Source organism: Nerophis lumbriciformis, linkage group LG09, assembly GCF_033978685.3.
Source record: "Nerophis lumbriciformis linkage group LG09, RoL_Nlum_v2.1, whole genome shotgun sequence".
Lineage (NCBI taxonomy): Eukaryota > Metazoa > Chordata > Actinopteri > Syngnathiformes > Syngnathidae > Nerophis > Nerophis lumbriciformis.
Window position 1 is genome coordinate 46,193,580 of NC_084556.2, and position 24,344 is coordinate 46,217,923.

Consider the following 24,344-nt stretch of genomic DNA (forward strand, 5'->3'; position numbering starts at 1 on the left):
TTCTACCTGTCAACTGTCAGTTTAGGCTGCTCGCCAACTCCTCATCACCACTTCAAGATGGCGGCCAAATTGCTCACGTCACAGCAACCAATGCTGCGTCTACTTATAAGATGTCTATGGTTATAACGTCATTGCAAACACGGCAATCAGTTCGCTACCTTATTCATAGTTTTTGTCAAGTGATTTTTTTTTAAGCAGGGTTGCATGAGGTACCTACACATAACGTTACGTTAGTCCATGTATCACACACAGTAACGTAACGTTATTCAGTGTATCACACACAGTAACATTACGTTAGTCCATGTATCACACACAGTAACGTAACGTTAGACGGCGGTCAGCAGCACCGTGTATTTTAGCCACCTACAAAAAGACAAACATAGTCAAAAAAAGGTCAGTTAAAATGTATACTATATTAAGAATATGTGTACATATTGCATAGGGCCCTGACATCTAAAAAGTACAACTCTGTTCATTGTTATGTTCATGTATTTGTTATGTTTTTCATGTGTACGCACACATCAACACACATACAGTATGAGATGAGATCAATGAGATAAGGTAAGAACAGGACAGAAACTGCTGTGGAACTAGTTACAATGCAATATGCCATGGAAATACAATGTTAACACTTTTGTGCAAATAAGTACAGTTGCACTTGTTTTTTCAAATGTGTTTATTCTGTAAAGGAATTAATTACATGTTTAAAATGACTGGTTAATAGTGCTATTATGAAGTGCAATGTCACCACTATCTTTTTCCGTGCAATTTCAAATGCACTTGTTTTAATAAATACAGCGTTTTAAAGCATACACAATCTGTGTAAATATATTAGTCTGTGGTTAAAAGTACTTGAAAGGACTCGAAACTCAAAATGCAGGACTTGGGACTTGACTTGAGATATTCCAGTCTTGACTTTGGACTTGACTCGGACTTGCCTGTCTTGACTCGGGACTTGACTCGAGACATGAGGGCAAAGACTTGAGACTTACTTGTGACTTGCAAAGCAATGACTTGGTCCCACCTCTGTTAGGTTGTGTGCCTCACAATAAGAAGGTCCTGGGTTTGATCCCTGGGCTTGGGGTCTTTCTGTGTGGAGTTTGCATGTTCTCCCCGTGACTGCGTGGTTTCCCTCCGGGTACTCCGGCTTCCTCCCACCTCCAAAGACATGCACCTGGGGATAGGTTGATTGGCAACACTAAATTGGCACTAGTGTGTGAATGTGAGTGTGAATGTTGTCTGTCTATCTGTGTTGGCCCTGCGATGAGGTGGTGACTCGTCCAGGGAAAAGCAGTAGAAAATGGATGGATGTTCTTAGTTTGTATTTCTTGTTGAGCACTTTAATTGCTACTTGCTGGATCTGTTTAGAACTTAGCTTCTAAAACTTGTAGCTCATCCGCCGTATATTCAGGCTCAAAAATATAAGGTTCCGAATAATGATTGTTTGTTCCAAAGTAGTCTTTGTTGGCTCTCACAAAGTCTGCCATGATTAATGGTAGTTGTTGTTGTGGAAGGAAATAACGAACATTATAATGCGTCTGTAAAATGTATGCGCTGCTGTATGCTTAAAATAAGCAAAATACGTTAATATTACGTTATTATGAATGTGTCTGTTACTGAATTACAAATATACTTACAGCATGTATATAAAATATTGATGGAGGTCTTCGAAAGTTTTTAGAGCGCTTTATAGGCAGAATACAGCAAATCCCATTAGCAGACTTTTGCTAACATTTATTTACGAGTTAGAATGCATAAAAAAAACATATGTGTTCTTGTCTTACATAAGGATTGTGAATTATAGACACAATTTAAAAAAAAAGGGCAGTTCCTCTTTAATTTAGGCCAGAAATAGGTCAAATCTGGGCTGTACAGTGTGAGCATTTAACTCGCATTTGCGACTAAAAATAGGTCTCACGAGTATTGAAAAAAAAAAGGAGCACAAGTGCAAACACAGATTTTAACCCTTTAATTTGCATTTTGCTCCCAAAATAAATAAATCCCAAGCTTATCAAACTAGAATAAAATGTTTGCGCATCTATATAGCATGTTTGAAATAAACCATAACCAAAAGGACAAGTGAATGACGTGGAAGTCTCACTGATCACTCTGTGCGCTCTGTGTGTCTTCCTCCTCCATGCAATGAGGGAGCGGGGCTGTAGCTGACTCACACACACTCTCTTCAAACAGGGAAGAAACAATGTCTCAGTTGGAGGAACTGGTCAGTAAAAGACAAACATTTTTTCACAACCTTAAAATTTGACACAAACTCCACCATCAGAACTGTTTAGCCTCACATCTTTTGCCTCCTGGCCAATCAAAAGTGTCTCTCTTCAAATCAAACAGGCAGAAAAAGGTCTCGCTCGTTGCATTGCTCTTGGCACCTCAGCGCGTTTATTTACAGTAGAATTAACTGAGCGCAGTGATCCCTCTTTTCAGTTTACAGCACTTTATTTCATATTTTGTTTTTTTGGTGTTTTTGTTTTGCTGAATAATTGAGCACAGATAATTAAAGATTAAAGATTACCTTTTACTTTATTTTCAAGGCTTTTTTTTATCAACACCTTTTAAGTTGGGGTCCTATTTAGCAAAATCTACTTTTCTTACAGGGGTTAGTGCATGTGCCTCACAATACGAAGGTCCTGAGTAGTCCTGAGTTCAATCCCGGGCTCGGGATCTTTCTGTGTGGAGTTTGCGTGTTCTCCCCGTGACTGCGTGGGTTCCCTCTGGGTACTCTGGCTTCCTCCCACTGCTAAAAACATGCACCTGGGGATAAGTTGATTGGCAACACTAAAAATTGGCCCTAGTGTGTGAATGTGAGTGTGAATGTTGTCTGTCTATCTGTGTTGGCCCTGTGATGAGGTGGCGACTTGTCCAGGGTGTACCCCGCCTTCCGCCTGAATGCAGCTGAGATAGGCTCCAGCACCCCCCTGCGACCTCAAAAAAGGGACAAGCGGTAGAAAATGGATGGATGGATACTTTTCTTACTTATTGGTACCTGTTTTTGTGTATTTGGGAACCCCATCATTCCCGAAAATGTAAAATCAAGGCACGTGGAGATATTTAGTTACGTTAAAGGATATATTTCCATATATGGTACAGATTTACCCGAAGAGCTTTGCGCAAATCCGCCATTGTAGTCAATAAGTCCCTTCTTTTTCTCCATCCTCTTGTTGTGGGGCAGACTGTCTCGTACATGCACGTGCATCCGCCGCTGTTGCCATTTCTAATACGTATGGATCTAACTTAAATCTGTCAGGAGACTCCAAATGGAAGCGTTAGAAACTACAACATGGCTCACAGGGAGAAGACTCAGTCGAAGTGGAGGCCTTGTAAATAAGACCGCCCACAAAACGGCGCAAGAGACAGTCAGAAAGCGGCTTGAAGATGGTCTGTAAAACATACAGAAATATGCAACATTTTGACCAAAGAGCCACCATTAAATGTTTTGTAGACCACAAGTAAGTGTTTTAAATGTAGAAAAAAAAATTAATGACCCTTTATTATTTTGTATCTACACATTAAACTTTAATATTACAAAAAGTTACAACTTTGTCCAACTTCACTTTACGTAAAAAAAATATTGGGATATATATCGTATATCGATATTCAGACTAACTATATCCATATCGCCCAGCCCTACACTCGTGTAAGCGACAGTGTTAGTTAGCACAGTTTAACGATGTTCTCTGTGTTTTTTTGAGCATTACAGTTGGCCTTATGATGGCATTGTGTCTATAAGTATGCGTGCACATGTGTACCTTGTTTGAGTGTTAATAATGAAATTGTGATATTTAAGACATTTCATAATGCTCCTAAATTTGTTCTGTTCTACTGAATTGTTTTGCTCTTAGTGGAAAAGCTAAGCTTCCAGCCTGGTTAAAATGTGCTTAAATATTCATATTTTTGACTAAGTCAGACTAAGTCAAACATTAAACAGCAAGGAAGCGTAATGCGTGTACCATTTGTTCAACTTTAGTTGTTCTTTAACAAATGTTTAGATTTTCGTATTTTACATATATTATTTAAATTAAATGCGGGAGAAAAATTAATATCATCCATAGTAACGTAATTTTTGCAAATCCATTTGATACAAAGACTTTAGCGGGAAGTAGTTTGATGTGGATTTGAGTTTACAGAGAAACAAATGTAGAAAAAGGACTCGGAGAATTAAGAATATGCACAATAGCAAGTCTGGAGGCTTTTATTGACATAATTACACTTTTGTTGATGTAATGAAACGTTCAAATAGCAGCAATACGCATGCCAAAATATGAATACATACTTTAAAGCAACTGGGTCTGTCAAAAATATGTGACAACAAATTACTCCCAGGTGAACGCAGCCATCAGACAGACATTGAGTTTATACGCTTGTTGTCTGGAGATGTTTTTTAGTCTTTTTAAAAAAAAATTAAAGTGGAAAAAGTAACAGTTGTTTTTTTAGTGTTGGTTTCAAATGGAAAGACAAATGAATGACTGATTAACTGTTATATGCGTTGCATATAACCGTTATATACGTTTTAATATATTTTGAAAAACTGGGAAAGAGTGAAGCCGCAAAATTTGAAGTGCAAAGTGGCGAGGGATGACTGACTCCCTGCATTTCAATCTTAAGCTGCTGGGTATCGTTTGTTGTGTTTTCTTGACATTGGCATGTAAGAATTTGATGTAAGAATCGTGTTTCGAAACTGCAGTAAGACGGCAATAGAAAAGTTTACTTTTTTCAGGGAGCCAAAGACTCCTATCATAATCAACGGCTCTGTCATGTATGAAGCACAGTTTCATAATGGATTGTGTTATATTCATCCAATTATATCCACTACACTACCTAATGGTTTGCTAATAACCACCACTTGATTTTTATGAAGTATTTTATTGGAAGACACTTTCTATAGTTCCCCTCTAAGGTCTGATATCATTTTTAAAGATAGTAAAATGAGCAGGATAGGACCCCTTTAAACCACACTTGACACCATACCTTCATTTGCATATTGTTCACACACTCAGGCTGGCTCGCCACCAAGAACCAAGTGAAGTCGACACATTCACACGCTGAATTTCATCATCAGGATCCTTACATTATTCACTAAAATGTTGTGGAAAATGTTTATAAAAAGTTAATTTCTTTCTTTCCCTGTGCAGGTCCAACACATCCCTCCGCAGGTCCTTTTGGGCACCCGCCCCACCACCTTGGAAACTTTCTCACCCCAGGATCTCACTTGGGTAAGAGGTGGAGTGACAGCATTTCTGTGACAGTCACGCTAACATTTTTGATGTCCTTTCAGAACCTTTCAGTCGGTCGCCTTCCTTCGGAGGACTCGGATCGCTCAGTTCTTCAGCGTTCGGAGGGCTTGGGAACCCATCACTAAGTGAGTTTTAGCCTCGTGAATCTTCCTTGTTGCTACTAGTATGTTAAATGCTGAACTCAAAGGTGTGAGATACGCATTTAACTTGAGTCCTGCTGTGCGTTTCCGTGTGTTGAATCCCTGGCAGCGGTCAATTCCATGTTTGGCCATAAAGATGGCCCCAACACGCAGCAGCACTTTGGCAGCAGTACCACCAGTAACCACCAGGAGCCCTGGAACCGCCTGCATCGCACGCCGCCGTCGTTTCCCACGCCCCCGCCTTGGCTGAAACCCGCAGACTCTGAGAGAAGCGCCTCGGTCAGCTCGCACGAGAGGGACAGAGATTCTGATAAACGAGACTCGATGGGTGGTAAAGATGACAAAGACAGGTGAGTTTTTTTGTTTAAGGCATGTGAAATGTCCGTGGAAAAATCAGCTATTTTAAAGATTATTTAAATATCACTTCGGCATTTTTTTAAATGAAATATCAATAAAAAAATACGATCCAAGCAAAAATATTTAAACGCAGGTTTAAATGCTTCTCTTGCCTAAACGCCGCACTGAGTTGCAGGACGGGGAGATGATCAGGAGCATCGAAACAAGCTCGCTAGTTAGTTAACCATCTAGCTAGCCTACTTACTGTCGCCTCTGTTTGCTCTCAAAGCCACAACGTTGACTGCTCTCTACTTTGCTGCTAATCATATTTGGATGATTACAATCCGAACACTGATAGTTCTGAACCACTTATAGTTCTAGAGCAGTGGTTCTTAACCTTGTTGGAGATACCGAACCCCACCAGTTTCATATGCGCATTCACCGAACCCTTCTTTAGTGAAAAATAAAATGTATTTTTTTCAAATTCAAGACAAAGTTATGTATTTTTACTGGTGCACAAAATTAACCGTGCATCAACATCACTTTGTTCAAAGAACAAAACCAACACAGTGCATGAACTCACAACAAATTACACACATGCAAATCAGTCTGACTTTTACTGTTGCCGTATCCACAAAGCCGATAGGGAGAAGTTTTTATTTACACGATAAGTCGGGTGTGTCTTGACCTCCACGGCGGAGGCTCCGTCGAACCCCGAAGCTGACTCACCGAACCCCTAGGGTTCGATCGAACCCAGGTTAAGAACCACTGTTCTAGAGTATTTATTAATTGCCAGCGAGAATGTATGTTTTTGACAGAGGTAACAACATCGGGAGTATACTACCCGAGGGGGCGTGGCTACAGGATAGAGTTGCCAAATGGGAAACATGTACTAAGTTCTTTGCATGCATGTTGAATGAGAGGCAGCACAGGGGTTAGTGCATGTGCCTCACATTACGAAGGTCCTGGGTTCGATCCTGGGGCTCGGGGTCTTTCTGTGTGGAGTTTGCATGTTCTCCCCGTGTCTGCGGGGGTTCCCTCCGGGTACTCCGGCTTCCTCCCACCTCCAAAGACATGCACCTGGTTGATTGGCATCACTTAATTGGCCCTAGTGTGTGAATGTGAGTGTGAATGTTGTCTGTCTATCTGTGTTGGCCCTGTGATGAGGTGGCGACTTGTCCAGGGTGTACCCCGCTTACCGCCCGAATGCAGCTGAGATAGGCTCCAGCACCCCCTGCGAGCTCGATAGGGACAAGCAGTAGAAAATGGATGCATGGATGGATTTTCAATGATAATAATGTTAGTAAAAAAAAATCTGTGCTACATTACATGGGACATGTAAGTGTCAAAAAGACAGCCAAAAAAGGTCGGTAGATGACAATAAATCTTAAGGTAAATATAGTGTAGAAATGCACCCAATCAAAATGTTTTATTTGGGGTTTGTGTGGCACTTTGTACTGATAGAAAGGTTCCTCCTTTTTTCCTCAATGTTTCCTCCCTTTTTTCTCAAAGGGGGTACTCACATTCCTGTTGGTTACCTGAATAGAAGAGCACTGACGAAACTGTACAACTCCATCAAGCTTAACTTGTGTGAGAGAATAATTTGCTAGTTTGTCTGACTTCATTGTTCAATGTAGTGTGTGACCTGACAATAACGAGGCAGTTGTTTAGTTTACTGTAAATACTGTTGGCGTTCTCTGCTAGCCAACATAAAATAGCTACCATTTGGATAAAATGGATAAGTCTCTTGTACGGAAAACAATTTTTTTTTTTCAAATCGATAACATCCCACTTCTCATGACAAATTACTTATGTATATCTATTATATATCTATTTACTATTTTGTTAATGTAGATTTAAGTGTTGTTTTTGCACATCTTTATTTGGGGCAGCTTCTTTAGCAGCAGGCAACTTTGTACATTTTCAAAACACCATTGTACAGTAATTATGCTGGCATTTCAGGTGGCTGATAAGTTTTGAAGCGCAATGTTTTTTTACTTTCTCACAGAATGGTTGCAGAACAGTTTGAGCAAATAGCACACAAAAGTCTTTCTCCGAAACAGTGTAGAACAGTGGTCCCCAACTTTTTTGTAACTGCGGACCGGTCAACGCTTGAAAATTTGTCCCACAGACCGGGGGGTGGGGGGGTGTTTTTTTTTTTTTTGTCATAAAAAATACAATTATGTGTGCTTACGGACTGTATGCCTGCAGACTGTATTGATCTATATTGATATATAATGTAGGAACCAGAAATATTAATATTTGTAAGTGTATCTTGTGTTTTTATGTTGATTTAATAAAAAAAAAATAATAATAATAATTTTATTTTATTTTTAATTTTTATTTTTTTTATTTCTTTTGCGGCCCGGTACCAATCGATCCACGGACCGGTACCGGGCTGCGGCCCGGTGGTTGGGGACCACTGGTGTAGAAGACCCACACGATCATCGTGCGTTTACAATAAGCTCAGGGAAGTTTACTACAACCTACAAAGGAGGAGAAAAGGAGCACTTGATTTGTTCACCCCAACCCACAGATAGTCTGGCCTCATTGGAGCATTTATTTTTTTATGTTATTGGATATATCAAACATCATAATTCCTAAGACTTTCTTTAGACCCATGGTGGATTATTTTGAAATCATACTCAATAGTTGAAAAGCACTTGTAGAGCGCAGACCTTCTGTAGGACATATTTCACAATAGTAAAGAATCCTATGAGAGAAACATCTTGTTAGTCATCCACTCCCTTTATCTCTGTGGGTGGAGGCGCAGTGCTTGCTTACACACGCAGAAAGGTTAAGCCCCTTAACGTGAACATGAGGTAGCGTTGTAGAAATGATTCGCATCAGCCACAAAATGTAATCACTTGTTCTTTATCCCCTTGTTGACATTTCCTCCATATATTGAGTTGTGTTGCTAACCAACAAACAAACATCAACAATTACATAACCTCGAAGCAAAGGTAAAAAGAAAAAAATCAACACAACATTGTGTGAAATGATACGCTAGTAAACAGATTAGTTTGTTATGTGCTATGTTTAAACCGTACAATAACAGACAATTTACGAGAACCGTGGCTAAAGTTCTAAGCAAAAACCGAACTACACAAAAAGTGGGGCATAGGAAAACCAAGGTCCCTTTGTAAATCCCCTCATATTTATAATAAATTAATGTGCAAGTTTCGGTTGTATGATAACCGAGACAGCCTACGAAAACTGGGAATCATGTGAAAAATGGTGTGTACGAAAACCCAGGTCCTTCTGTACTTGTTCTGAATCCACTTATATTTATATCTTATTGATGTGCAATGTTTGACTGTACAATAACAGAGACAGCACACAAAAAACATGGCAAAATGATGCTGGAAATTCTAAGCAAAAATGTAATTATACAAAAACTAAGACATACGACGACCGAGGTACTACTGCACTTGTTGCCCGAAAAAATTATGTGTATCATATTCATGCGCAGTGTTTTGTTGTACAATAAATTAGTAAGACAACACACGAAAAGGCAGGCAAAATTTTGCTAAGCAAAAACGTAATCATAAAAGAAGTGGGCTGTACCAAAGTCAAAGTACGACTACTTTGTAACGAGTATAACAGTAATAGTAATATTTTAATCATTATTAAATAGTAACTAAAGTTATATGAGGTGGCGACCGAATCCAAGCCTGAGTCAGGCTTGGATAAGCTTCAGCCACCCCCGCGAGCCCCAGAAGGACAAGCGGTAAAACATGGATGGATGGATGGAACTTAAGTTATAATAGTCAGACTCTTTCTTTTGTTTGTCGTTGGCTTCGACGTTAGAATTGGTCGTTTGCATCAAAACAGTTGTTGTTCTCACTACGATAGGGCCAAACCATCCTTGCCCAGGCACACCCTCCTGGTTTTGGAGTATAAACATTTTGGGTTTTGGCACTAGCCTCAAGACTAGATCTGACAATCTAAGTAAGTCTATGAGCATGAACTGATGAAGCCTACTCAGATGAGCGGCAAAAAATGTCTTCTAAGACAAACCAAACAGTCCAGTTGTGATCGATTGAACGCCCTGAGATGACGATGACCTAGATCAGGGGTCGGCAACCTTTACCACTCAAAGAGCCATTTTGACCAGTTTCACAAATTAAAGAAAACAATGGGAGCCACAAAACTCTTTTGAAATTTAAAATGACATAACACTGCATACAAGGTTTTTTTTTTGCTTTGTGCTATGTATAAACCAGGGGTCTCAGACACGCGGCCTGCACCGTAATATGAAAATGTAATGTTAGTGCGGCCCGCGAGTTTTATATGAATGGCGCTTGACAGCATCATACTTGCCAGCCCTCCCGATTTTTCCTGGGAGACTCACGAATTTTAGGGCAACTATTCTCTCAAACGTCTGCTGATTTTCACCCAAATAACAATAATAAGGGCGTGCCGTGATGGCACAGCATTTAACGGCCTCTACAACCTGTACAAACAGCGTGTCAGCCCAGCCACACGTTGTATGCAGCTTCTGCTTGCGCACGTAAGTGACAGCAAGGTATACTTGGTCAACAGCCACACAGGTTACACTGACGGTGGCCGTATAAAACAACTTTAACACTCTTACTAATATGCGCCACACTGTGAACCAAAACCAAACAAGAATGACAAACAAATTTCGGGAGAACATCTGCACCGTAACACAACATAAACACAACAGAACAAATACCCAGAATCCCATGCAGCCCTAACTCTTCAGGGCTACATTATACACCCCCGCTATCACCAAACCCCTGGGAGAGGCACTGAAATCCGGAAGTCTCCCGGGAAAATCAGGAGGGTCGGCAAGTATGCAGCTGAGCCGCATCAGAGTGGTCAAAGAGCCGCATGCGGCTCCGGAGCCGCGGGTTGCAGACCCCTGACCTAGATCAATCAATCAATCATCAATCAAAGTTTATTTATGTAGCCCTTAATCAAAAGTACACTTCATTCATTAACGGTGTTACAAAAAAGATCAGTTAGAATAATACACAATGTTGGATATAGAGAACACACAAATCCTTTATTTATTGAATCAAAGATACTGAAATTCTACGACATAGTGAATTTGCAAACAGCTAAAATTATACACAAAGCAAACTATAACCTGCTACCCAAGAATATACAACAATTCTTCTCAAAAAAAGAGGAGAAATATAATCTTAGGGAGAAATGTAATTTAAAACATTTGTATGCACGTACAACACTTAAGACCTTCAGTATATCAGTATGTGGAATTAAATAATGGAATGGATTAAGCAAAGCAATCAAACAATGTACTAATATGATCCACTTCAAGAAACTCTTCAAACTTAAAGTGTTTACAAAGTACAAAGAAGAAGAACCATGATAAACATTCTGAATTTATTTAACTCATCCATTCTTTCATTCTTTCACTCACAAACTAATCTTACTTATCTCAACATATGAAATGTAACTTACTTCACCAATTATCATTTATTTACTTATTTTATTGTGATTACTTATGGAGTATATTGTGAATAAATTGAGAACAGGAAGTGAACAAAAGTTTTAGCAACTGTTATGTAAAAGAAAAGGGGTAGGATTAAATAAGCTCTGCTTCTTCCTACTCCTTTTCGAACATGTTGAAAAGAGAAACTGGAGATTGTGATGTATCATGTTGTATACTTGCATGTTCGAAATAAACTCAAACTCAAAAACTCAAATCACAAGTGTCTCACAGGGTTGCACAAGCCACAACGACATCCTCGGCTCAGATCCCACATCAGGGCAAGAAAAAACTCAACCCAATAGGATACAATGAGAAACTTTGGAGGGGACCGCAGATGTGGGGACCCTTTCCCCTGGGCAAAGGACGTCAAGTAGATCTAGTTAATAGTGTGAGAGTCCAGTCCATAGTGAGGCCAGCAGGGGATCATCTTGAGTGGAGACAAGTCAGCAACGCAGAGACTTCCCCAACTGATGCACAGAGGAGTGGTCCACCCCGGGTCCCGACTTTGAACACTGTGGTCACCTAATAACCTCTCCATGCAGGAGAGGGGGGCAGAGCAGAAAAAAGATGGCAGATCAACTGGTCTAAAAGGGGGGTCTATTTAAAGGCTAGCGTATACAAATGAGTTTTAAGATGGAACTTAAATGCTTCTACTGAGGTAGCATCTCTAACTGTTACCAGTAGGGCATTTCAGAGTACTGGAGCCCGAATAGAAAACGCTCTATAGCCCGCAGACCTTTTTTGGGCTCTGGGAATCACTAATAAGCCGGAGTTCTTAGAACGCAGATTTCTTGCCGGGACATATGGCACAATACAATCAGCAAGATAGGATGGAGCTGGACCGTGTAGTATTTTATATGTAAGTAGTAAAACATTAAAGTCGCATCTTAAGTGCACAGGAAGCCAGTGCAGGTGAGCCAGTATAGGCATAATATGATCAAACTTTCCTGTTCTGGGATAGGCTCCAGCCACCCCTGCGACCCAGATGAATGGAACTTAAGTTATAATAGTCAGACTCTTTCTTTTGTTTGTCGTTGGCTTTGACGTTAGGATTGCTCGTTTCCATGAAAACAGTTGTTGTTCACTGTACGATAGGGCTAAACCATCCTTGCCTAGGCACACCCTCCTGGTTTTGGAGTATAAACATTTGGGGTTTTGGCACTAGCCGCTGGACTAGACCTGACAATCTAAGTCTATGAGCATGAACTGATGAAGCCTACTCAGATGACTTCTAAGACAAACCAAACTGTCCAGTTGCGATCGATTGAACGCCCTGAGATGACGATGACCTGGATGAATGAGAACATTCATAAACATGACTCTTTGTTGTTGGTTTTTTTCAGAGAATCAGTGGAGAAACGTCACGCAAGTCAACCCTCTCCAGTTCCAGTGAACCCCATCGGTCTTCTTGGTCACAGTCGTCCTCTGGAGCACAACAGGAACCAACTTCCTCCGTCCTCTGGAGACGCTCAGAGGGACAAAGACAACAAGTCCAAAGAGAGGGAACACTCTGATCTTTGGAAAGACGGCTGCTCGGACGAGCACAAGACAAAAGACCACCCACCGGGCAATAAGGACACGCTCACTATCCACGAAGGTAGAGAGCCAGAGGATGTGGTGTCCAACAGGGGCACGGCGTCACCTTACCTCAGACTGAGCGGTCTAGAACATTCTAATGGAGGTTTGAGAAGGGAGCTTCTGGACAAGAAAAGTGAGCTTCCCTTCGAGCAGCAGAAGAAGAGCAGTGAAGTGAAAGTGAAGGAGGAGAGAAAAGAGGACCAAGATGGCGCAGGTGAGAAGCCAAGCGAGCACACGATGGCGCCCTCCGCGCCAAACCTCCACCCGCCGTCCCCCATGCCTTTGCCCATGAGCCTGGCAGGAGTCCATACGATCAACAACCTCAGCAGCCTTGAGAGAAGTCGAGTGGTGGCACCTTTCTTAGGCATCAGTCCAATCCCTGGAGCGGAACGCTTCCCTTACCCCGCCTTCCACTGGGACCCCATGAGAGACTCCATGAGAGACCCCTACAGAGGACTGGACATTCACAGGCGGGACCCCCTGGCAAGGGATCTGTTGCTAAGGAACGAACATCACCGACTGGCTGCTCCACGTCTTTACGAGGCCGAGCGCGCCTACAGAGACCGCGAGCCTCACGACTTCAATCGCATTCATCCGCTGGCCTTGGAGCACAGGAGGGAACACGAGCGCGCTCAGTTGGAGGAACGCGAGCGTCTGCTGAGAGACGACTACGAGCACGGGCGCCTGCATCCCACAATGCACCACCCGGCCCTCGACGGACACCTCCCCCACCACGCCCAGGGACTCATGGCGCCAGGACTCCCGGGCATGCACTACTCCAGAGTCAGCCCCTCGGCCGCTGCCCACCATAACATTCTCAACAAAACTCCGCCCACCGCTTCTTTGAGCGCTCCGCCCCCTCTCATTCCCACGCTCGGCGGCAGGCCGGGCTCGCCCAGACGAACTACTGCCTTGGTGGGCGACATCAGAGACAGAGCGCCGCACAAAGACATCGAAGCGCGATGAGCGCCGCCCTCATTCAGCACTTAGTGAGGAATGTAACATAACTGTGAATACGTGCCGTGAGGACACACCCACAAGTCATTGTTTTATAAGAGCGTGTGTGTGTGTGTGTGTGTGTGTGTGTGTGTGTGTGTGTGTGTGTGCCTCCAGTCTTTCTATTGTAGAGCAAAGAGAAGCGAGACTGAACAATGGACAAATATTCTTTACACTGACAAACAAAACGTGTGAAGTCGCTGTGTTGGATCATGTTACAGGATATGCAAATGAGTGACTTAAAGCTTTACGTTCAACATGTGATGTCATTGTTTAGTGATCAGGATGTGTTTTCTGCAGTTCTACTATGCAACAAGTCCGACCCCCTCAACACTTCACCACGACCAGGAATTAACAACAAAGTGTTTTCTCTCCACAACTTTACACTTCAACAAGCTTCGAACACAAAGTACTACCTCGGTTTTTGTTCGTAAATCATTCCAAAAAGTCAAACTTCAATAATTTGTCAAAGTGCTGACACTCGCAACTTTGTCCGGCCCCACTTTGGCTATTTTGCAGTCGTACCAAAAAGCACACCGTGCCTGAAAGATCCTTAACTTAAAGGGACTGTTTGCAACATTTACACACATGCCTAAAGGGCGCCAACTTCCCAATGTGTTTTAAGCGTTGTAAACGTCTCCTAGGACGTAATGATGTAACTACGTACGTACATAACACATGTACGCGCAGTAGCTTTGGGTGTTGTTTGCTAATAATATCAATTTGGATAGTTAGTTAATGGTAATTGGGTTACGCTTTTCTAACTTCAAGGTACTCAAAGCGCTCACAACTCACAACACAGGACACAACGGACGTGACTAGGTTGGTAGGAGCTGGGGATTGAACCAGGAACCCTCAGGTTGCTGGCCCGGCCACTCTACCAACTCCGCCACGCCGTCCCCAAAATGTATATTCTATCATATCAACAACATGACTGAAAATTGTTCAGTTCAGTTTGTTTTGAACTGCTTTTGTATGTCTGCACATTAAACATCAATCTATTTATCCGGGGCCGATAAAAAAAATTGTATTACGTAAACTTAATATTTGTGGAAAAATATAGAGTTTTAAGACAAATGTGTTCTGTTGAACCACAAATTGTAACATAAGCTAGCCAATGGTGTTCTTGTTATATTGTTTTTGCTTTGAAAAAAATGTTACTGTGAGCAAGTTGCAAACAGCCCCTTTAACACTTGGAGTTACGCAGTGCACTTGAACGCAGTGCAGGGAGCAAAGTGCTTGATTCATCCTGTTTGGACATGACGAAAGGATACAAACATCATTAGTGTGCACTCTGTGAGCAAATAAACTATTTACACACACACACAATAAAGATTATTAAAGGATTCCTATAGCGACCCGACTAAAATGATTACAGATTCCGTATTTTCCGCACTATAAGGCGCACCGGATTATTAGCCGCACCTTCAATGAATTACATATTTCATAACTTTGTCCACCAATAAGCCGCCCCGGATTATAAGCCGCGCCTACGCTGCGCTAAAGGGAATGTCAAAAAAACAGTCAGATAGTTCAGTCAAACTTTAATAATATATTGAAAACCAGCGTTCTAACAACTCTGTCCCAAAATGTACGCAAATGTGCAATCACAAACATAGTAAAATTCAAAATAGTGCAGAGCAATAGCAACATAATGTTGCTCGAACGTTAATGTCACAACACACAAAATAAACATAGCGCTCACCTTCTGAAGTTATTCTTCATTCGTAAATCCTTCGAATTCTTCGTCTTCGGTGTCCGAATTGAAAAGTTGCGCAAGCGTGGGTTCCAAAATGGCCGGTTCCGTCTCGTCGAAGTCATCGCAGTCAGTGTCGCTGTTGTTGTTCAGCAGTTCTGTGAATCCTGCCTTCCGGAAAGCTCGGACCACAGTTGTGACCGAAATATCTGCCCAGGCATTTACGATCCACTGGCAAATGTTGGCGTATGTCGTCCGGCGCTGTCTGCCCGTCTTAGTGAAGGTGTGTTCGCCTTCGGAGCTGTGTGAAAAAAGCCACCCGGCCTCTTCGCGTAAACTTCCCTTAACCACTCGCTCATCTTTTCTTCATCCATCCATCCCTTCGAGTTAGCTTTTATGATGACGCCGGCTGGAAAGGTCTCTTTTGGCAAGGTCTTCCTTTTGAATATCACCATGGGTGGAAGTTAGCATGGCAAGCTAGAACCACAGTGAAGGATGACTTCTCATTCCCTGTGGTGCGAATATTCACCGTATGTGCTCCCGTTCCACAGTGCGGTTCACAGGAATATCAGTTGCTGTGAAATACGGTAGTAATCCGTGTGCGGATGGAGAGATTGCGTCTTTTTATGAACCGGATCCTTGTCGCTTAGTAGGAGCCATTTTGTGGTCTTTACAGATGTAAACAGGAAATGAAACGTACGGTGATATCCGCGCGTTTTTTCTTCTTCTTCCGGGGGCGGGTGGTTGCTTACAGTAGAAGAAGAAGGGCTTCCTGTTCTATGGGGGCGGGTGCTTTCCTTGGCGGTTGCTTGCGTAGAAGAAGAAGCGCTTCCTGTTCTACCGGGAAAAAAGATGGCGGCTGTTTACCGAAGTTGCGAGATCGAAACTTTATGAAAATGAATCGTAATAAAGCGCACCGGGTTATAAGGCGCACTGTCAGCTTTTGAGAAATTTGTGGTTTTTAGGTGCGCCTTATAGTGCGGAAAATACGGTAAAACTAAAATGTTGGATATGTTGTCCGATACAAGCCGTCCTGTGATGTGCTTACTTGTGCAAAGCTGGACAGCCAGTAACATATAAATGTCCTCCAATAAGCACAAAAAATTGGTCTTTTCCTGTAGTTTAGTCAAGTCAACATGAAAAGCTATAGGCCACTAGAAGCAAGCAGCTACACAACACCTAAGCACACGATAGCATAAACGCTCGACATACATAAAAAGTGTCTTTCATTAAACAATATTGCAGTCTGAAACAGCACATTTCTCAAAATTAACAAGTATCAAATAATCATGGACGCATACTACTTGCACATATTAATCTGAAGCAGAAACGTATTAGAAAGTATCCAGTAACAAACGTGTCGCATCACTCAACTGACTGCGACATGAGCTATAATATTGTGGCCACTAGATGTCGCCAAAGAACAGCATAAGTCCATTCAGGATGGTTAATAATGGTTCAATTCATACCTGTTCTCTGTTTGACTGATTTCACTTGATCAAACCTTTTCTGGCATTACACACTACAAAATAAAAGTATGTATGATCCTTACTGATATGGTATCAATATTGGTATTGGCCAATACTCAAGACTATGATATTGGAAAAAGTTGGATCAAGTTGTCCAGAGACTGGACTGGGTTAAACAACTACAGTTCACTTCATGTTTTACCATATAATAACTCTTCAAAAACCAGCGCTAATTATGAAAACCGAGGTGCTACTGTACGAGCTTTTAATAATGCATATATTAACGATAGTGTAAAACACTTGGTAGGACAATCTTTATTGTATTTAAAGACATTTTAGTCTGGTTGTGGGGAGAACGTGTCATTTGTTCAAAAAGTACATTTTGAAAGTAGAAGCGCTACAAAATTCAAGGACAAACAAACCTCAACCATGTTTAGTTTAAAAGAAGCAAATTAATATTCATTTATATTGATAGTCTGCTGAAGTGTTAGTTTTACTTTCATTTCACATTCACAGAGCTGCTTAGCCATCATATCCTGCAAAGAGATTTGCTCTTAATGCGTACTGTACAGTAAAAAAAATAAAAATAAGAAGAAAAAAAACATTTCTAAATCATGTACAAAAGTATCAAAATATGAAGCGACTGAATCTTCAGCATGCCCTCGTAGGAACTTGTAAATTATTATTGTTATGTAAATTGTGCCATGTTATTAAAAAAATGTGTATCGATTTTGTCTTTGATTGTTCTGTCCTTCACATGATGGGTTCTCTAGGAAGAATGTAAATCTTTCAATTTGATTCTTGAGATGATGATTAAAGCCAGAATATATATTTGTTGGTATATACTGTACAGTTAGTTACGATAAAACAAGCTCCTCTTGGCTTGCTGACATATGATATAAATGTGCAGAGATGGCCTAAAAAAAACGTATTCTTGAAAACTGATCAGTTTTAGTGTGCGTCAAGCAGTGCAAGTGCCTTACAGCATAGAAACGCGTGATATGCAATGTATGCAGTGTGTTGACTATCCATTGCATTGATTAAATGATAGACATCACTCTCTTTATCGAGCTGAAAAATGCCATAGTGTGACTCATTGCATGACAGCTAGTGTCTTGGTGTCTGCAGACACTAATTCTGGTATATTTTATTGATCTTTCAGATTTTGTGAAGAAGCTCCATCCCTCAAGTGAAGCAAATGTGATAAAGAAAATCATTGGAGTGAAACTGAACATTGCGCAGAAAATGGAAAAAAAGAAGGCCTCAGAAACAAATTCTGCTGGACGTCTAGCCGTCTCTAACAGTCGGGGAAGCGCGGTGATCATGTTGATTTATGCTGCTGACATTTATTTATTACGTCAAGATTTGAGTTACATGTATATAATAAATACAAGTCAACATTCATTCAACTGCAATATTTGTCTTTCTCCATTGCCAGTGTTAGACCACAGATTTTGTAGAATGCCTGGCCAATCATTTCTACATCATTCTGAACCGTATTCCACAGAAAGCCATTCCATAGGAGCCTGTTCTATAGAACTACTCTTTAGAACTTTCTTCTATAGCACTATTCTTTAGAGGTGATCTATAGAACCATTCTTTAGAACCCTGTTCTATAGAACCATTCTTTAGAACCCTGTTCTATAGAACCATTCTTTAGAACCATGTTCTATAGAACCATTCTTTAGAATCCTGTTCTATAGAACTTCGGTCCTAACGTTCATTAGAAATTCTATAGAGATATTCTTTAGAAATTCTATAGAACATTTTTTGCAGGGGAGTCGATTCAGAATCGTAATAAATTGGGAGTATTCTTCTAGCACAGCAAATAAAAAGTATTTTGTAAGATAGTTAGAGAAAGTGGATTTGAAGGTTGGTCTCCAAACTCGAGAGTTCGCATGGCTTTTCTGGAAAAGCACATTTATATATATAAAAAAAAAAAAACGGTACACTCCACATTTTAGTAAAATCTTGGATCCAGGGGTGTTTTTTAGTCCTTGTCCATGAACACTGCTTTAGTTCAAGACTACAAGAAGGCACAGTCGTCACAGCATGCTTCAAATATTTCAGCTTCACTACATCGCAGATAAAAATGTATATTTTTTAAGCATATTTTTCCATCCATCCATCCATCTTCTTCCGCTTATCCGAGGTCGGGTCGCGGGGGCAGCAGCCTAAGCAGGGAAGCCCAGACTTCCCTCTCCCCAGCCACTTCGTCCAGCTCCTCCCGGTGGATCCCGAGGCGTTCCCAGGCCAGCCGGGAGACATAGTCTTCCCAACGTGTCCTGGGTCTTCCCCGTGGCCTCCTACCGGTCGGACGTGCCCGAAACACCTCCCGAGGGAGGCGTTCGGGTGGCATCCTGACCAGATGCCCGAACCACCTCATCTGGCTCCTCTCGATATGGAGGAGCAGCGGCTTTACTTTGAGCTCCCCCCGGATGGCAGAGCTTCTCACCCTATCTCTAAGGGAGAGCCCCGCCACCCGGCGGAGGAAACTCATTTCGGCCGCTTGTACCCGTGATCTTGTCCTTTCGGTCATGACCCAAAGCTCATGACCATAGGTGAGGATGGGAACGTAGATCGACCGGTAAATCGAGAGCTTTGCCTTCTGGCTCAGCTCCTTCTTCACCACAACGGATCGATACAGCGTCCGCATTACTGAAGATGCCGCACCGATCCGCCTGTCGATCTCACGATCCACTCTTCCCTCACTCGTGAACAAGACTCCAGCATATTTTTGGATTAGGTGAATTAGTGTGTTATTATAAGGGGTCCTATTATGCAAAACCTTGTATTACAGTACTAATGCAATTGCCTGATTTATCGGGATTCTGGAATTTGCAGCGTTGTCGAGCGTACGTCGTCGAGCTTGGTAGTCCTTCTTTGTCTTAGGGAAGATTCTACGCGCATGCGCGTCAGATTACTCGAAAAACACAACACGTTCGCGGAACGTTAGGGAAACGTTACTACATAATGTATATAAAGTAAATTTGCGAAAAAAAAAACACTTTGAAAAGCCTAACGGTTGCTGTTTCCATTGCAGGCAAATATTTTGTGTGTCATAGGTTTTGATATGTTCTGAGAATGTTCTTAGAATGTTCTCATCTTGCATAACCAAACGAGAACCATACAGTAACGTTACGCTAACGTTAGGTGTTACCTGGGTAGTACCTGATTTTGTGTCTTTGGGAAAGGGACAAGCGGTAGAAAACGGATGGATGGATGGGATCCCTATACCCGAAAATGTGAAATTAGACCATTACGGCATGGCAGAAATATTGATATTGACTTGCTTTAAACAATGCTATGTCTTGGGTGTAACTCTGTATTGTCTCTGTTTTCCATGAAAGTTAAGGCTGGAACAACAATCTGTTTGCATGCCAGTTCCAGGCCATCTTTTGCCGTCTGATGGTTCGCCGTGGTGTGGCAGCCCAAGATAACATAATGTCTCTCTCTGCAGTAGAAATGTCCTCTGCTGAATCTGCAGAAGAACACCCATCTCCATTTGCCAACATTTCAGCCTTTGAGTGTGACCACAGTTATCTTCCCACTCGCTTTGCTGGTCTGGTGGAAAATGGTCTGGTCTGCATAGCAGAATCTGTAGTCTGGCATGATACTATGGAAGCTGTCGTGTGATGTGTGCTGTCTAGCGTCATGATTAGAGACAGCTACCACCTTCTAGTTCTTAAAAACAACGGCAGCCTAATGATTCCATCACAGGTCACAGTAAAGGTTTGATTATAAAATAATGTTTGTTTTTTAAATAAAAAAGGTATTTTCTTATTTTCCCTGTTCTTTGTCTTTTAGCTCTGTGCACAGCGCTATATAAATAAAATGTATTATATAAACAGTACAGGGCAAAAGTTTGGACACACCTTCTCATTCAATGTGTGTTCTTTATTTTCATGACTCGGCATCAAAACTATGAATGAACACATGCGGAGTTATGTACTTAACAAAAAAAAGGTGAAATAACTGAAAACATGTTTTATATTCTAGATTCTTCAAATTAGCCACCCTTTGCTCTAATTACTGCTTTGCACACTCATTGAGCTTCAAGAGGTGTTCACTTCACAGGTGTGCTTGAAGTTCATTGAGAGAATGCCAAGAGTGTGCAAAGCAGTAATCAGAGCAAAGGGTGGTTATTTTGAAAAAACTAGAATACAAAACATGTTTTCAGTTAGTTCACCTTTTTTTGTTAAGTACATAACTCCACATGTGTTCATTCATAGTTTTGATGCCTTCAGTGACAATCTACAATGTAAATAGTCATGGAAATAAAGAAAACGCATTGAATGAGGAAAAGGAATGTCCAAACTTTTGGCCTGTACTGTATGTGTATATATATATATATATATATATAACGGGTATAAGAAATACTTTCATTATTTGAGTGAAATTCCTGCTAAAATATGTATATTGTTTTGTTATGCAATGAGAGGTCCAATTGCGCCATCTGCTGGTTCCTAAAAGTCTATAAATATGACCGCAAACCGGAAACTATTAGCAGACTTCCCGCACTCTGCTAATGGTAAGCCACGGCCTATTACTCTGCAAAGTATTATAAATTACACTAAAGCTAATGTGAGATTTATTGTAACCTACACAGTCAATTAACAGCAGTTGAAATGCTATATTGGGGAATTTTCGTTTTGAATTGGTTGTTGCTCACGTCAGATGTACTACTATTTTGCACTGAAGTCGATATTATTTTCCCTCTGTAGACATCGAAACCAGCGGAGGTGCTAACCACATATTGTGTCTATGTGCGTTCTGATCACTCATTACAGGTAATAATTGTTGCACTATGTGCGTTTTATGTGTCAAGACGTTCATATTTAAGTTTGTATTGAACGTCATTTTAACATGGGAACAACGTGGCCTGTCATATTCGCTAGTCACCACTAGAGGTTGCTAAAAGTCCATTTAATTTTTTGTGTCATGTCTTGTATTGTATTTTGTATTTTTCTATTTTCTATTTCATAAATATATTAAAACAAGGATGATGTTGGTTGAAAATCAAGTTAGAAATATGTTGTATTGAATTAATTGTAATACCAGTAAAGATAAAAGCAAGTTAAAACCATTATACAATCACACGTTAAAAACTATACTGTTAAAAACCATTGTATTAAGTCACATCTTTAATTGCATTTGATGTAATTGTAAAAATATGAACATGTTATGTACTGAGCAGACTTCCCGCACTCTGCTAATGACATCCAAACCAGCGGAGGTGCTAACCACATATTGTGTGTGTGCGTTCGGATCGCTCATTGCAGCTACCAGTATAAGAACCACATCATCCAATCCAGCCTGTGTGTGGGTTCTTGGCGGGACAGGTACACAGCCGTTACATATATATATATATATATATATATATATATATATATATATATATATATATATATATATATATATATATATATATATATACCGGTATATATATACATATTTCTACACCGTTACATATATATATATATATATATATATATATATATATATATATATATATGTATATATATATATATATATATATATATATATATATATATATATATACATATATGTATATATATATATATATATATATATATATATATATATATACATATATGTATATATATAAATATATATATGTGTATATATATATATATATATATATACATATATATATATATATATATATATATATATATATATATATATATGTATATATATATATATATATATATATACAGGCACGTGCACACATAGGGCCCTATGGGTGCTTGAGCCCCTGCCCTTTTTGCCTCGTCTTAAAAAGTGCCCTCTGCCTGTGTGTGTGTTTTTTTTTTCTTTTTTTTTCTTTTTTTTTCTTTGAACAACATTAATAAATTCCTGTCAGGGATGTAAAAAAAAACAGCGGTACAAAAACTCCACGTTTTCTTGTAATACCGGGTTGTTTGAGCCTGCCGCTTCCGCCAGAGAGAGAGAGAGAGAGAGAGAGAGAGAGGGCGAGTGAGTGAGTAAGTGAGAGGAGAGAGAGCCAACTGCGGCGCTGAGGAGACGTGACAGTCGAGCAACTTGAACCTGTGAGTTATGGTGTAGTGGCCGTCCACTTATTCAGCATCTAATATGGGTAATATTTCAGAAAAACGTTGTATTATTCTATTATTCAATGTGTCAGCTTCTGTTTTTGCCGGACGTCGGAGCACGGCACATCAAATCCGCACAGAGCAGAGCGGATCGTGCGGGACAGGAAGTAGTGTACAAAATACAAAATAAAACACCGGGTTAATTTTCAAAATAAAATGCACTGTGTTTACGGCGGATCACATTTCTCTCACAGTAGAGGTTTAGATATAAAGTTTATAGTGACTTTGCTATTTCTGTGTGGGTTAACAAAATAATAATAATAATAACGATAATAAGAATAAGAATAATGATAATGATGATGATGATGATAATAATAATAATAATAATAATAATAATAATAATAATCCATCCATCCATCCATCTTCTTCCGCTTATCCGAGGTCGGGTCGCGGGGGCAGCAGCCTAAGCAGGGAAGCCCAGACTTCCCTCTCCCCAGCCACTTCGTCCAGCTCCTCCCGGGGGATCCCGAGGCGTTCCCAGGCCAGCCGGGAGACATAGTCTTCCCAACGTGTCCTGGGTCTTCCCCGTGGCCTCCTACCGGTCGGACATGCCCTAAACACCTCCCGAGGGAGGTGATCAGGTGGCATCCTGACCAGATGCCCGAACCACCTCATCTGGCTCCTCTCGATGTGGAGGAGCAGCGGCTTTACTTTGAGCTCCCCCCGGATGACAGAGCTTCTCACCCTATCTCTAAGGGAGAGCCCCGCCACCCGGCGGAGGAAACTCATTTCGGCCGCTTGTACCCGTGATCTTGTCCTTTCGGTCATAACCCAAAGCTCATGACCATAGGTGAGGATGGGAACGTAGATCGACCGGTAAATTGAGCGCTTTGCCTTCCGGCTCAGCTCCTTCTTCACCACAACGGATCGATACAGCGTCCGCATTACTGAAGACGCCGCACCGATCCGCCTGTCGATCTCACGATCCACTCTTCCCTCACTCGTGAACAAGACTCCGAGGTACTTGAACTCCTCCACTTGGGGCAAGATCTCCTCCCCAACCCGGAGATGGCACTCCACCCTTTTCCGGGCGAGAACCATGGACTCGGACTTGGAGGTGCTGATTCTCATCCCATTATTATCATTATTATTATTATTATTATTAATAATAATAATAATTTCAGCATTCTGGGGATATAAGATGTAGGTTATCTGTTAGGAATATTACCATCTGTATTTAAACTTGATTCATGTTGATTATGCCTGCAGCACAATGCCAAAAAAAGAAAGGATACAGAAAAGGAAGGAGAAGGAGCGCCAGGAA

At 41.0% G+C, this 24,344-nt stretch overlaps 1 protein-coding gene across 1 annotated transcript in view; it reads left to right on the forward strand.

Annotated features, from left to right (window-relative positions):
- auts2a (activator of transcription and developmental regulator AUTS2 a) overlaps positions 1-17,672 on the forward strand; it is a 200,666-nt gene extending 182,994 nt beyond the window's left edge. Inside the window, exons 13-16 of the mRNA XM_061963084.2 lie at positions 5,145-5,225; positions 5,288-5,371; positions 5,496-5,736; positions 12,548-17,672. Of these exons, the coding sequence (XP_061819068.2) occupies positions 5,145-5,225; positions 5,288-5,371; positions 5,496-5,736; positions 12,548-13,748 (1,607 nt within the window). The 3' untranslated portion in view covers positions 13,749-17,672. The remainder of the gene's footprint in view (positions 1-5,144; positions 5,226-5,287; positions 5,372-5,495; positions 5,737-12,547) is intronic.
- Positions 17,673-24,344: the final 6,672 nt, after the last annotated feature.